The sequence below is a fragment of the Primulina eburnea genome, chromosome 18 (genome assembly GCF_022965805.1).
Source record: "Primulina eburnea isolate SZY01 chromosome 18, ASM2296580v1, whole genome shotgun sequence".
Lineage (NCBI taxonomy): Eukaryota > Viridiplantae > Streptophyta > Magnoliopsida > Lamiales > Gesneriaceae > Primulina > Primulina eburnea.
In genome coordinates, this window is record NC_133118.1 from 6,985,231 (window position 1) to 6,998,164 (window position 12,934).

At 35.0% G+C, this 12,934-nt stretch overlaps 1 protein-coding gene and 1 long non-coding RNA gene across 3 annotated transcripts; both read right to left on the minus strand.

Annotated features, from left to right (window-relative positions):
- Window positions 1-1,013: 1,013 nt before the first annotated feature.
- LOC140819084 (uncharacterized) lies at window positions 1,014-1,697 on the minus strand. The gene has a single exon (XM_073179095.1). The coding sequence runs from the start codon at window positions 1,695-1,697 to the stop codon at window positions 1,014-1,016; it is 684 nt and encodes a 227-aa protein (XP_073035196.1).
- A 2,551-nt stretch (window positions 1,698-4,248) lies between these two features.
- On the minus strand, window positions 4,249-6,332 carry LOC140819933 (uncharacterized). Of its 2 annotated transcripts, none has more exons than XR_012115313.1 (3): window positions 6,061-6,332; window positions 5,827-5,966; window positions 4,249-5,289 (listed from the first exon to the last, which is right to left on the minus strand). It is a non-coding gene; the product is annotated as an uncharacterized lncRNA (long non-coding RNA). The 2 variants fall into 2 exon arrangements; XR_012115312.1 differs by having other exon boundaries at window positions 4,249-5,303.
- Window positions 6,333-12,934: the final 6,602 nt, after the last annotated feature.

Here is a 12,934-nt window from a genome sequence, read left to right on the forward strand (position 1 = left end):
ATGTAATTTGAGTAAATTACATTACGTTTCCGCTTTGTATTTAAAAAAATAAATAAAATTTAGACCCTGTTTTATGATTGATTAATTAGTCCCAATAATGATTAAGAACTTGATTAGCGTCCGGGTCCCCACAGTTATTTCGGTTTTGATACAATTATTTAAATTAATAATATAAATATATTATAAAACTAGCAACCGAGGCACACGCGTTGCGTGTGTTATGAATATATGAGGTTAATATAATAAACTTTCATGATTTTACCACACCCATGACAGTAAAAAAAAAATTTACTTGATCCATGAGAAGCAAGGGAGTCCAAAGATTAAACATATTTGAGAAACTCAATCTGTTGAGAATATGTGAGTGATTACATAATAAGATCATGAAGTTCGTAATAAATATATTATCTCACCTGCAAGATCAAAACAAACAGACGAATATGATATGACCATTAATATAATGCAACATAATAAATGATAGGTGATAAACAAATTCACTGTTAAAAACAAACCAGATGAAGATGGGAGCGAGTAGATCTGATCTTTGAATTGAATATGTCATTTATACAAATACTTTGTTTGATACCAGTAGCCTTCAGCTTTTGAGGAAAAAAAAAACGCCAAAGCAATTCATAATCAGCAAAGAAATTAAAATTAAGCCAACAATCAAATAATCATAAATAATATGTTTATCGATTAGGCAATACCCAAGTAATGTTTGAATTTGATTCAATAAATATAGAAAGTATAGTAGCAATGCAAAAAATGGTTATTCGTGTTGCCTGATAAGTTAGAAGATGAGAAATAGATAATTATGGGCAGAGATAAAAACATGTATAGATGGTGGCCCTTGTAGATGAATGTGTTTGAACGTAGATAATGGAATTTATTAGCATCCCCCAAATTCTAGCGTTGAAACATGAAACATGTGCAAATTATTATTGTAATTATTTGTACAAAATGTTTTTTTTAAAAAAAATTAGATTAAAGAGAGTTGACTTACTCACAATTAATTATTCTCTATTAGGTAGCAATACGTCTTTGAAAACCACGTTTTTTGTGAATACTCCAGATTGACGCTCTAAATTCCAATCTTTTACCAGAATTTTGGTAGAATTTTGTGAGACTCCTCTTGAAAGTGCCACATATAGCTGACCATGGCTGAACACATGGTTACGCAAAAATATGCCAATATTTGGGATTGTTTGACCTTGTGCTTTGTTTATTGTCAGATCAAAACTAAGCCTTATGGGAAACTGTCGACGTGTCAACTCAAATGGTAATCCAGAATTATCTTCACTTTTCAAGGGCATTCTATGTAGAAAGAATCTGGTACCGTTGTGAGGACCTGTTATGATCTCAGCATCTATAAAATTTCTACCAAGACTGCGGCATATTAATCTTGTTCCATTGCATAGTCCAAGTTCGGGAGCAACATTTCTCAAGAGAATGATAGGACTTCCTACTTTCAATATGATTTTATGTGGTAGCAAACCACTTGGACAAAGGGAATTCAAAAATTCTTCTTGAAAGAGGTTGTGATTGTCGTCTTCTACACTATCCCAAGAGGTATACTCTTTTTCCTCTCCAGGAAACCTCATAATGGGCATTTGATTAATATTGTCGACATTAACATTTTTTGGTGTGATGATGGCTCTATCAACCATATAGTTTTCATCGTTAACATGATTTATCATGTTAGGAAAAACAGAATCAATCAAAATCTGAATTGATTGTTCTCCCTTGCTCAAAATTTGATGTCATCGATTGATAAGATAATGTCTGTATACGACACACTTGTCCAATCATAGTTGTGGTGATTCCTGACATAAAAAATGAATGTTAAATAAATAATTATTTTGTTGTCTAAATTATTAGATATGGAAAATATTGAAATGATAATGTTAAATTAATAAAATATTATAAGTTTATTTATGACATGTGGATGTAGTATCAAATATTGTTTTGCATATCGTATAATATAATATTTTAAATCGTTTGATTTCAAACGACATAAATGAAATATACCATATTGATTTGAAGCAGTTTCTGTTATTGCATGCGATGTGGTAGTCGTAGCCAAATTGTTGTTGAGGGGAACTGAAAAATGTATAAGAGAGTTATATGTTTGTAGTAGAATAATTAAATAAATTTATGAAATAATAATATAAATAATAATATGTGATTGAGTTATATAAAATTAAAAGTATAAAAATGAAAATAATGCCTGATAAATAGGAAGCATTACATATTTTATGTTACATATCATTCAAATGTGTAGTAAAATCTGTCATTTCAACGGTGGATTCGAAGTTGTAGCATGTGCACTTCTATGTATACGTCTTTGGTAGTTTGACCGACGCCGGGCTAGATTTGTTTGTCGTTCAGCTTGTGTCATTAATTCTCTTTGTGCTCGTCGTCGCGCTGTGTTTAATTGACGTCTTTCATTGTCATTGCGATTGGTATGACTCGTATGAGTAGTAGCCCGTATAGGAGGAGAAGACATTAAAGCCAAATAGTATTTAAATCTGTGTAAATATTTAGAAGAAAACTATTAAATATTAGTGTCGACATGTTTAAATTCCAATAATTAAATAAATGTAATAACACATTCGTAGATAACATGAATATACCAGCAGTACATCGATATAAATTGAAGAAAGTTGATGACAGAAGATGGTAACATGTTTTAATTGGATAAACAGTTGTGGAAGCATGAGTTATAAACTTGAATTATTAGATAATATACATTGTTATACGGTGTGAATTGTGGAAAATATGAAATAATTTTAAGAGAATTTTCGATAAACCAAACCTTATGCTTTGTTGCCGAAATCTGAGAGTATAACGTGTCCCTTGCTCATTGTTTCGTCCGAACTATGTATTTGCGCTGTGTAATTCATACATATTAAAAATGAGTTTGGGTTTTATCTAATTCAATTTGGTTCCAAGAAGAATAATAGAAGCACATTCTTACTACCATTTATTACCAATATTGCTCATAAACTATTTCGGAAATCAAAACCAACAACGGGAGAGATTGAGGGTAAAAAGTCACAAACTAACATGTTTCAGTATCTGACCGTGATTGGAATTTATAAAAGAAATAATGTGTTGAGTAGAGAAGAGAAAATATGTGATTATCACAAACGTATATGCTTCAGTATATGTTGAATATATCAGGTTCATAAGCATGCGTAAGATTTCAATAAATCCCCTGATAATATTCGTCATTATCATTTAAATCCGTCGAAACACGACATTCATGACAACACGTATATATGCCAAGCACAGAGATGAAGAAAGGTATGCATAATATTTGATTTTTAAGAAATTCCGTTTTTGATTGAAACTAACCTTGTAGGCAACATGGTGGAATGAAAAACAATGGGCTAAAGGGAATTTTGGAGCAAATAGAGCTAGTAAATTATATGAACTTCACGACCAACACATGAAGCAACACATAAAATATACATTTTTTAACAACAATTTTTTTTTTGTTGGGGTGCAGAGAGGATGAATGAATATATGAAATGATACCCCAACCTATAATTAATTCTATGCCATTTTTTATATTATTTGGATTAACATGTGAACCTATAATTAAAGTGTTTAAATGATGTAGAAGGTATAAAAATAAGAAGTGTAACCCACGAAACATTTAAGAAATGCAACAATATAATGAAAAACAACCAATGTACATTAAATAATATAAAAAAATGGTTGAAGAAAGTTATGATGTAGGATACACAACTAAGTTACAGAATGATTTGTAACAATAGTTATTAAAATTGTTGAAAATTTATATCTGAATTGTTTTTGCTTTGCATTTTTCACAATATTCTGTTAAATTTAAGCTTAGTAATGTTTGAGTGAGAGTAAAAAATATTATTGTGTTTACAACAAATATGGAAAAACGGTAATTATATAATTGAAACGTAATTATATCATTGGAACGAAATGAAAAAATTCAAAAGAACACAAATTTAAATAGTTGATTATTTAAGGGTATACAAATACATACCGTTAAACAATTAAATATATGATTTAATGGCACAAATCACATATGTAATGTATCATCATAAAAATACCAATGATATAAAATATGAAGAGACGTACAAATATGGTAAAAGAATATAAGATTTGAAATTAAATCATTGAAATAATGTATAAAATTATCCATGATTTAACCTATAAATTTGATTGAAGAAAAAATCGGAAGATATGAGAACAAATATGGGGAAAAAAATAAAAGTGCACATGTGTTTGTAAATTTAAAACACATGTGATGAAAACGAATAATTATCAATAAATGAAAGTTTTCGTATGAAAATTTTTTTGACCATACACCATAATACATTTTTCTTGATTCAAACAATTGAAATGTATGCACGAAAATCAATCCAAAATAGGCAAAGAGATGAAGCTTTAGCTCGCTGGAAGAAATTAGAATACAATGAAATAAAATGAATTTTTTAAACATATGAAATTTTTAAAAACAAAGACAATTGGTAAACATGAATACAAAATTCAAAAAATCATAGAATCAATACAATGTACAGAAATTAATGAAAATTTATGCGATGATTAAACGAAAATGAAGGATATAGATGAAGAAAGTTGACGTCAGAAGATGATAACATGTTGTAATTGGATAAACTATTGTGGAAACATGTATAAGATTTGAAGTGGGAGGTTAGTCTCAAACAAACCATTTTTTTTTATTCGAAAGTCAAATTTTGTGTATTAAAATCCAAAATACAATAAGTTTCAAATATTATATCTTTATAATACTATACATTATTCTTTCGAACATAATTGTAATAATTTTGTAACTCATATATGTATTTTCAAATTTAAAAAGTTTATTTTTTAAAGATCAAAGGCACACTACTAATAATATAGAGAAGCCCAAATCATCTGAAATCCAACATGTGGTAATCAACAACAGTAATTATTTTGGGTGGCAAAGGTACAGTGGTATTTTGTTTGTGCTGAGTCTATGCATGGACAGAAATTTATATTTCAAACTGATTGGTCAGACTTTGTTTCTAAATTTTCAATCATAATTTGAATAAAAGACACAAATGGAAAGTGAGAAATGCAAGGGTTAGCAGTTAGCACTCACCTCCACAGCAATAGCAACAATAACAGCAGGAAAGGATCATGAGAGTTTCTCTGCAGAGCAGAATAAGGCCTCCAAAGCAAAATCGATAATAGCAGTTAGTGCTTCACTCATTTACCCCATTATGTTTTCCCAAAAGAGTGTTGAAGCAGTATTCGATGATGCTGTCAAAGTTGTGCTCCAGCCACCCAAGCAAAAGAAAAAGAAGACTAAGGCTAAAAAGGAACGTTATATATTGTCATAAGCAATTTGTTTCCCCATTCTGTTTTGATTCGTTTTTTCTTGGTAATGGACATTTTAATAACACGCAACTGAAATATTTTAATACATGTGAGAACTGAGAACGTACGACTACAACCACACATCAAAGCAAACTCTTCTAACCTAACGCAGCGAATAATCTTAACAAACAACAATATATTTTCAAATCATGGCAGATATTTACAATCAACGAAATAGCATAAAATCTTAAGAAAAATGAAAAAAATTATCGATTGGACTTTCACAAAGCTTCTCTGCAAACAAAAGCGTATTCCGTATATCCAATTTGAATCCAAATTGCTTTTATTTTGACAATAGTAAAACAAAACGTGATAAAACTATCAATCTCAGACACATTTATATGATAAAAAAAACCGCAGCGCATCAGGTTGAAACAACGATAAATTAAACTACAAAACGATTAGTTTTCAAAAGCTTACCAAGCAAAACAATCACGAAGACGAACGGAGATGCGCGCCTTTCCCACGCGGAAGCCAGCAATCAACGATTAAAATCTCTCTGTCTCTTTATTTATACACAATGGACGAACCCGTCACAGGTGATGAAGTGGATCAGTAATCTGGGGAAATTAGATTGACGCAAAAAATTACGTATTTAATTGATGGATCGAGACAATGTCCAGAAATTGCAAAAGAACGCTGTTGTGTACTTACCAGCGGACCCTTACGATTTCTTCGATGGAAAATTGAATTTCAATCGGCAGACAGGAGGGTGGAGATCAAATGCAATGGATGTGGTGTTCGGATCGTGGACGCCTCAACCGAATATATGTAGTAGGAGGTTGTGGAAATCCAGGAAATTTCGAGAGAGAAGATTTGTGAGGATCCGAGAGAGAAGATGTGGATTTGGCCCATCCCAATCCAGGAAATTTCGATAGAGAAGATTTTTGGGGATCCGAGAGAGAATATTTGTGAGCCTCCAGATAATTTAGGGATAGAAGATTTGTGAGGGAAAATCAATCGGATAGAATCGTGCAGAGTAGGTGGTTTGTTGGAGATGTGGAGTTTTGAGAGAGAAATATTTTTTAAGTGAAGCAATAGGTTGAAAGGGTAAAATGGTGAATTAAAATTTGGTGTCCGCAGTGGCAGTTTGTATGTGCCTCTCAACCTTAATAAAATAGTAGAGATATAATATGTTATTTTTTTAAATGATTTCTTAGTAAAATATTTAAATATAAAGTACAAATGAATTACATAAACAACAATCAACTAAGTATTCTTCAAAATAATTCTTCATTCACTAATATCATCTCATTAAATAATATAAAATAAAAATAACATTATTAATTTAATTAAATTTCGGTTTTTTCGGTCGGTTCGGTTTTGACATTTATAATCCGAAACCGAACCAAATTAATTTCGGTTTTAACATTTATATCCAAATTATAAAATTCGGTTTTCGGTTCGGTTTAGTGTTCGGTTTTTTCGGTTTTATCCGAAGTTTGAGCACCCCTAGTGTCTTGTGTGTGTAAATGTGTGTGTTTGCATGAGTTTTAAGTTATTTAAGGGTGTAAAATTGCTTAATTAATAATTAACAAGTTAATTAAAATACTAACCCTCTTCTAACTTAAATAAAATCTCTTAATTTAAAATGAAAATGCACACTTGCTAAACTTTAAAAGTTTAAAAATCTTAAAATCTCCTAATAATTAAATTAGGCTATTAAAATGCTAAAACTTAATAAATCCTTTAAAATGCCATAATCATAACTTAAAATAAAATACCACGTTTTTAAATCACTATGATAGTCGACGGTCTCTTTTCTTCGATCTCGCATTAAATAATCGTCTGAAATATGAAATTCGAGAAAACATTTGAACGTGAATCACATAAACATAAATAATTTAAAATAATGAAAATTCATAAATCATGCATCACAAAAATCATTTTAAACTTAAATAAATAATTCAACAATTACATAAATATTTAGGTTTTACGCGTACTGATTTTGGGCTCTACACCGCCACACTACGGTCTCCCTGTCTTGACGTCATAAACTCCCTAGTCAGTCGGGAGCGTACCTCATCAGTGAAGTACTTAGAGTAGAATATCTCTTTGAAACCTTCCCAAGTCGGGGTCTGCAAATTCATAGATACTGTTGCTCTTTCCCACCATAGTCGAGATCATCCTTCAGCAAATAAGTGGCGCACCTAAATCTGCCAGCATCCTGCAGCTCCATAAAGGTAAATATCACATCTATGGACTTAATCCATCCCTCGGCCACCATAGGATCAGTCGTGTCCCCAAAATCCTTAGAGTCCATCTTACGGAATCGCTCATACACTGCTTTAGGTCTCGTCCTCCTATTCACCTCAGTAATGATCCTCGCAAACTGCACAAAGAACTGAGTCATGCCCGCAAGCATATGAGCCTGAAGATCTTGTGGTGGACGTGGAGGGGAAACTCTCTGCTCATCACGAGCCTCACGGCCCTCACGATCGATCACATGTCTAGGAGACATACTGTTCCAAAATTTAACCCAACCCGTAACCAATATGCATAACCGAACTACTCATATAACATGCTAAAATGATTCAAAAACTTAAATATGCATTTTAAAGAAACTCGTACTTACTATTTAATGCATTTAAAACCGTAAAAACTTACAGATTTGAAACGTGATTTCATGAGCTTCTCGGAACTAGCAAATGGCAAAATCCTATATCATGGAACCTTGCGCTCTGATATCAACTGTGACGAACTGTCTTAAAATACAAATACTTTAACATTTGCAGAAAAAATTAAAATTTTTTTTTTAAATAATTTATTATAAATATAACTCGTAAAACAAATAACGGTCATAACGCATACTAAAAAATTAATATTAAAACCACATCAGTTAATATAAATCACCAATATCCAAAAACTGCTAATTTAATTTAAAAATAGTCTAAAAAAATCATAAATTTAATTTGCTTGTCACAATACTCATAGATAAAAAGTCAGATTATAAAATTAAAAAACGTTCGTGATAATATAACTTAAACTATAAAGGGTTTGCACTGCCACTGACCCCAGCCTTCTCACTAGTCACCACCTTCCTTGTTATTAAAATTGGAATATATGGAATAATATTTGTAAATTAAATGGTTTTCGAAAATAAATAAAATAGTATTGAAATACTATATAAAATTTCAAATAGTAAATTTAATCGAGTATCAATTGTTTTTGAAGCACAATCATAAGGATCCCAATTTAAATTTAAATTTAAATTTCTATAGTAGATAAAAAAAACATTAAAATAAAATACCTCTTTTATTTGAGACAATTGAAATTTGGATAGGACAAAACACATTGAAAATGTGCCGCATCTCGGAAACAGATCCAAAAATGTATCCAACTTTGATTTTTCTTAATTAACATTTCATATAGTAATTTTGTTTTTTCTTTAAATATATAATCGTGAAAATAATTGACATTTGATATAATAAATTAGTTTTATATCGTTACGTACTAATTGTTTCAAATGTATACACATTCAAAATATTACGTAAGTGGATGGAGTCAAAACAAAAAATAGCATTTTTTTTTTCGTTTGTGTTGGAATAAAAATATGCGATAGCAAGACCAAAATTAGCATAAAGAAAAGATTTTATTCAAAAAATAAATGCAATTTAAAATGATGAATGCATGAATGAACCAATACAAGTGAAAATTTTGAGATTTTCTTAGCTGATATTGCAATGTAGGAGAATTCTTAGTTATTGGAACAAAATTTAATGTACCAACAAAAGAAAAGAAATACATATATGAGACAATAAAATCTAAATTGTAGTTAATATTTAAAATTTAAAATATTGTGGATGATAACAAAGACATGCCACAAACACTTTTGTGACATGTCTTCAAAACAAAAGGTTAGGTAAATATCCATATGGACACATGCTAATTAACTCAAATATTATATGTATTATGATGTCACCCGAGCAAAATGGTCGAGTCGGGTCGGGAACTCTACCGGATAAACTATCAAAAATTTATAATGAGGGAAACTGAGCAAGGACTGTATCAGTGTTGAAGATATATCTCTGCAACACGGCCTTAGCTGTAACCTGTAAACAAGGAAAGGAACTCGTGAATGGGCGTCGAAGGGGTATCCGGCGTGACCACTCCGATGCTTAAGTCAGCCGAGTACTCAAGCAAGAAAACCAATGTAGCCCAGTGGGGGCTGTGATGATTGGTGTAATAAATGGGAGTATTAAATGTCAAATGAGTGTGTGTTAAATGTGGATAAAAACCTGATATTTATAGTAGAAGAAGCAATGATGACCTATTTTTTTGTGTGTGGGCATTAAATATAGTAGGGTGGCTGATTGTACCCTATTATTCTGACATGTCCAATTTCATGCTAGTTCTATCTCGTCTGTCCTGTCAACCATTAATATTAACTAGGGATAGGTCGGCTGGATATGCAATCTATTAAGTCAACGCCATTAAATGCTCCCCCCCGCATCGAGGTGACAGATGAGAAAACTTCCCGGGTAGTCTTGTCAGAACTCGGGCGTTACGCCCTGAGCGACCCATGACCCAGGATACGAGTGTTTGCTTCCGCATTCAACTTTGGCAATATTCTGCCCTGACCCGGGCGCCGCTCATGGGCCCGCCATATGACTAGAGAGATCTCGGGTCCTATCAATGTCCCGGGACATATCGGGGTATCACCACTCCCCCCTTAAATAGTCGGGCTAGAGTCTACTCGCTGTCCCGATTAGTCCCATGCGCCCGGTCAGGAAAGTCATTTTATCATACTGCCGGAACTGACTGTACTTGTACTGACACTTGTACGCTGTTGAGACATGTCTTATACTGCAACCTTATCCAAAGCGTTTTATGTTCTCGAGGAAGATGTATCGTAATATTTCGATATCTGTGCACGTCTTTTCAACTGTAGGGCACAACTTCCAACACTCCTTTTAACCGTCCACGTATTAAGAGATCAATGGTTGTGACTAACCCCCCACTCCTATATATAACAGCATCTTTTCTCTAAAATTCCATCAACCAGCCTACTATTCGAAGAAAAAATATGGCGGGCTCAAGCGTCCCTTAGGCTCTTGTCACGGAAGAAGTTTCGCATGAATATTCCAAGAAGAGAAAAGCTGAGATAGAAGACGAAGTGTTCCAGAAGATTATTTGCTACTGGGAAAAACTCCAGAAATTACAACTTCTTTACGAAGCCGGGGAAGCTACTGCTTCGAGACTGGTGGTAAAGATGGAGAAGTACCGGGATCGCCTGAATGTAACCGAGAGGGTGAACATTTTTGAAGGCGACTACGTATACCAACTGATGCTGTTTAAAGAGAGGAAGATCTTATCGGGCATCACGGGCTCCGGTAGCTTCCTCAAAGCGTCCACCAGTGAGTTAAGAAAGTGGAGGACCATGTGTACACTTTTTGTAGAGGAAGAATACTTCAATGTAATCCGCAGAAATGCACTTAAATAAATAAAATTCGTATTCTGTTCGTCTCTGCTCTTTACTTTTGGAGCCCGAGTTTAATGTCCATTATGGCAGACATGCTACTAAATTGAGTAAGATACTTAATTAATAACTGAGATGATCGGCGACCAGCTCTAATACCCCGGGTCCAGAACATCACGCCGGGTCTTCACACTTCCGAGACGTCAAGACTTTTAATCTTTCGAGTCACGGCAGTCATAATTATGTACGAATGGTCATTAAGCCTTAGCTGAAAACCTTTCATATTCTGAGACGCTTCGATAACTGCACACGCCCCTTTACCTTCCCGATAAGACTTCCGAGGCATTTATTGATCATCCGCGTGTATGTATTTTAGTGGATTTGAGAAATTCTCCTTCCAAATAAAATTAACTCTAGGCCTTTCGAATTCCTTCGTATTAAATGCCCTCCCCCCTTTCTTCTATAACTAAGAATGTGGACAAGATGCATCGGCACTAGCAGGACAATGTCGAGCTCAAGCGATTCTAGTACCTGTAGCAGTGCCATCTCCTCTGTTGGTGCACAAAATCAGATACCAGCCGGGTTGCGCCCATTGGGGGGGACAATTTGATTTATTATGGGATTGGGTCCCGGCCTGAAGATCCTGTGGATCAGATAAAAGATGAGTTCAATCACCCCGGGTCGCAGGCTGGTAAATTACTATCTTGCCATTATTTTTCTAGACGTATCCTTTGTATGCTTGGCTTTCTGACACGCTTACCTTGTGATGTAGCTGAAGACATGATCAGGGCGAGTTTTCAGGAGGCTGCGGCCAAGAGAAAGCCCGAGCAGAGGAAAGCCCGGGCTGAGAAGAAGGCTCAGGAAGAGCGTGAGGAAGAAGAACACCGAGCTCGGGCATTGGCTCGAGCCCGAGAAGCTGAAGGTCCTCGGGATGAAGCAGAACAGTGGTTCTTGCAGAACCCATTCTTCCCCAGGAAGAGTCCATCGTTCCTGCGGTCGAAGAAGAGTATGTTCCTCTTAATCAGCGCAAGAGGAAAGCCACCCAAGAGCCTGTGGTCGTAGAGGATGAGGTGGAGGAGATTGCCCGATCTCCTCTTATGACCGGTTCTTCTGCTGGGCCTTCTGGGGGAAGGCCTTGGGTTGTCCCTAACATTTTTGGGGACGATATTAGTTCGGATTTGTTAAAAATGATCCGAAGCCTTCTGCGCCCTGACGAGGTGGCACACCTTAAGGGACTCCATCCTAATATGCTCCTTTGTGAGGGGACGTCCCGAGTTTTTTCTGTAAGTTCGTGAAATTTTTACCCTTCTTTTTTTTTTCTTTTAAACCCTACGGTTTGATCCTGAATGGGCGCCATGTTTTCAGGGTTTGCAGATGCTTTTACACTCGTTCGAGCGAGTAGCTGCTGTGGCTAAAGGAGCCAACGCTCGGGCTTCCTCGGCTCAAGAGACACATTCCAAACTTCGAGAAGAGGTGGGTCGCTTGAACGAGCTTCACGAACACGTGTTGGCCCGAGAGAAGGCTATCTGGGAGCAACAGATGGACCTTGTAAAGGCGGAGCTAGCAGTGGCCCGGGAGGAGATACAAGCTTTAAGGGAGGAAGCCGAGTCCTCCCGTGCCCGAGCCGAGGGTCTCCAGGAGGATATGTCCCTTCTTAAGACTGCCCAGGAGGAGCAGATGAACATCTTTCTAAACTCTCCCGAGTTTAAGCTCATGCTAGCTAAGAAGGCCTTCCCATATTTCGAACAGGGCTTCAACAAGTGCCTGGAGCAATTCGAGGAGGCAGGTTTAGTTCCTGCTGACCAGGAAGAGTTTCCGGACTTAGAGAAGGCAGCAGCCTCTCTCCCTAATGAAGAAGAGGAGCAGGGCAAAGAACAGGATCCCTGATAAACTTTGTTGCTTTTTATTCCCAGGTCCCGGGCACTTTGTAAAGTTTTTCCTTGATGGAATATAGGCGCTTGTTTCCGATTTTGTTTCCTTTCATGCCATAGTAAATTTTTCGTGATTTTGATTGTCGAGCGAGGTACGATTCCTTTGAAGTTTTGTTATGTTCGGGGCACGGGTCCACCGGGCCAGGGTACGGATCCCTGGTCTTTAAAATACAACCGG

Excerpts from the sequence above, each read along its gene's own strand:
- LOC140819084 (XM_073179095.1), bottom strand. The coding sequence starts at position 1,697 with ATGATAAATCATGTTAACGATGAAAACTATATGGTTGATAGAGCCATC.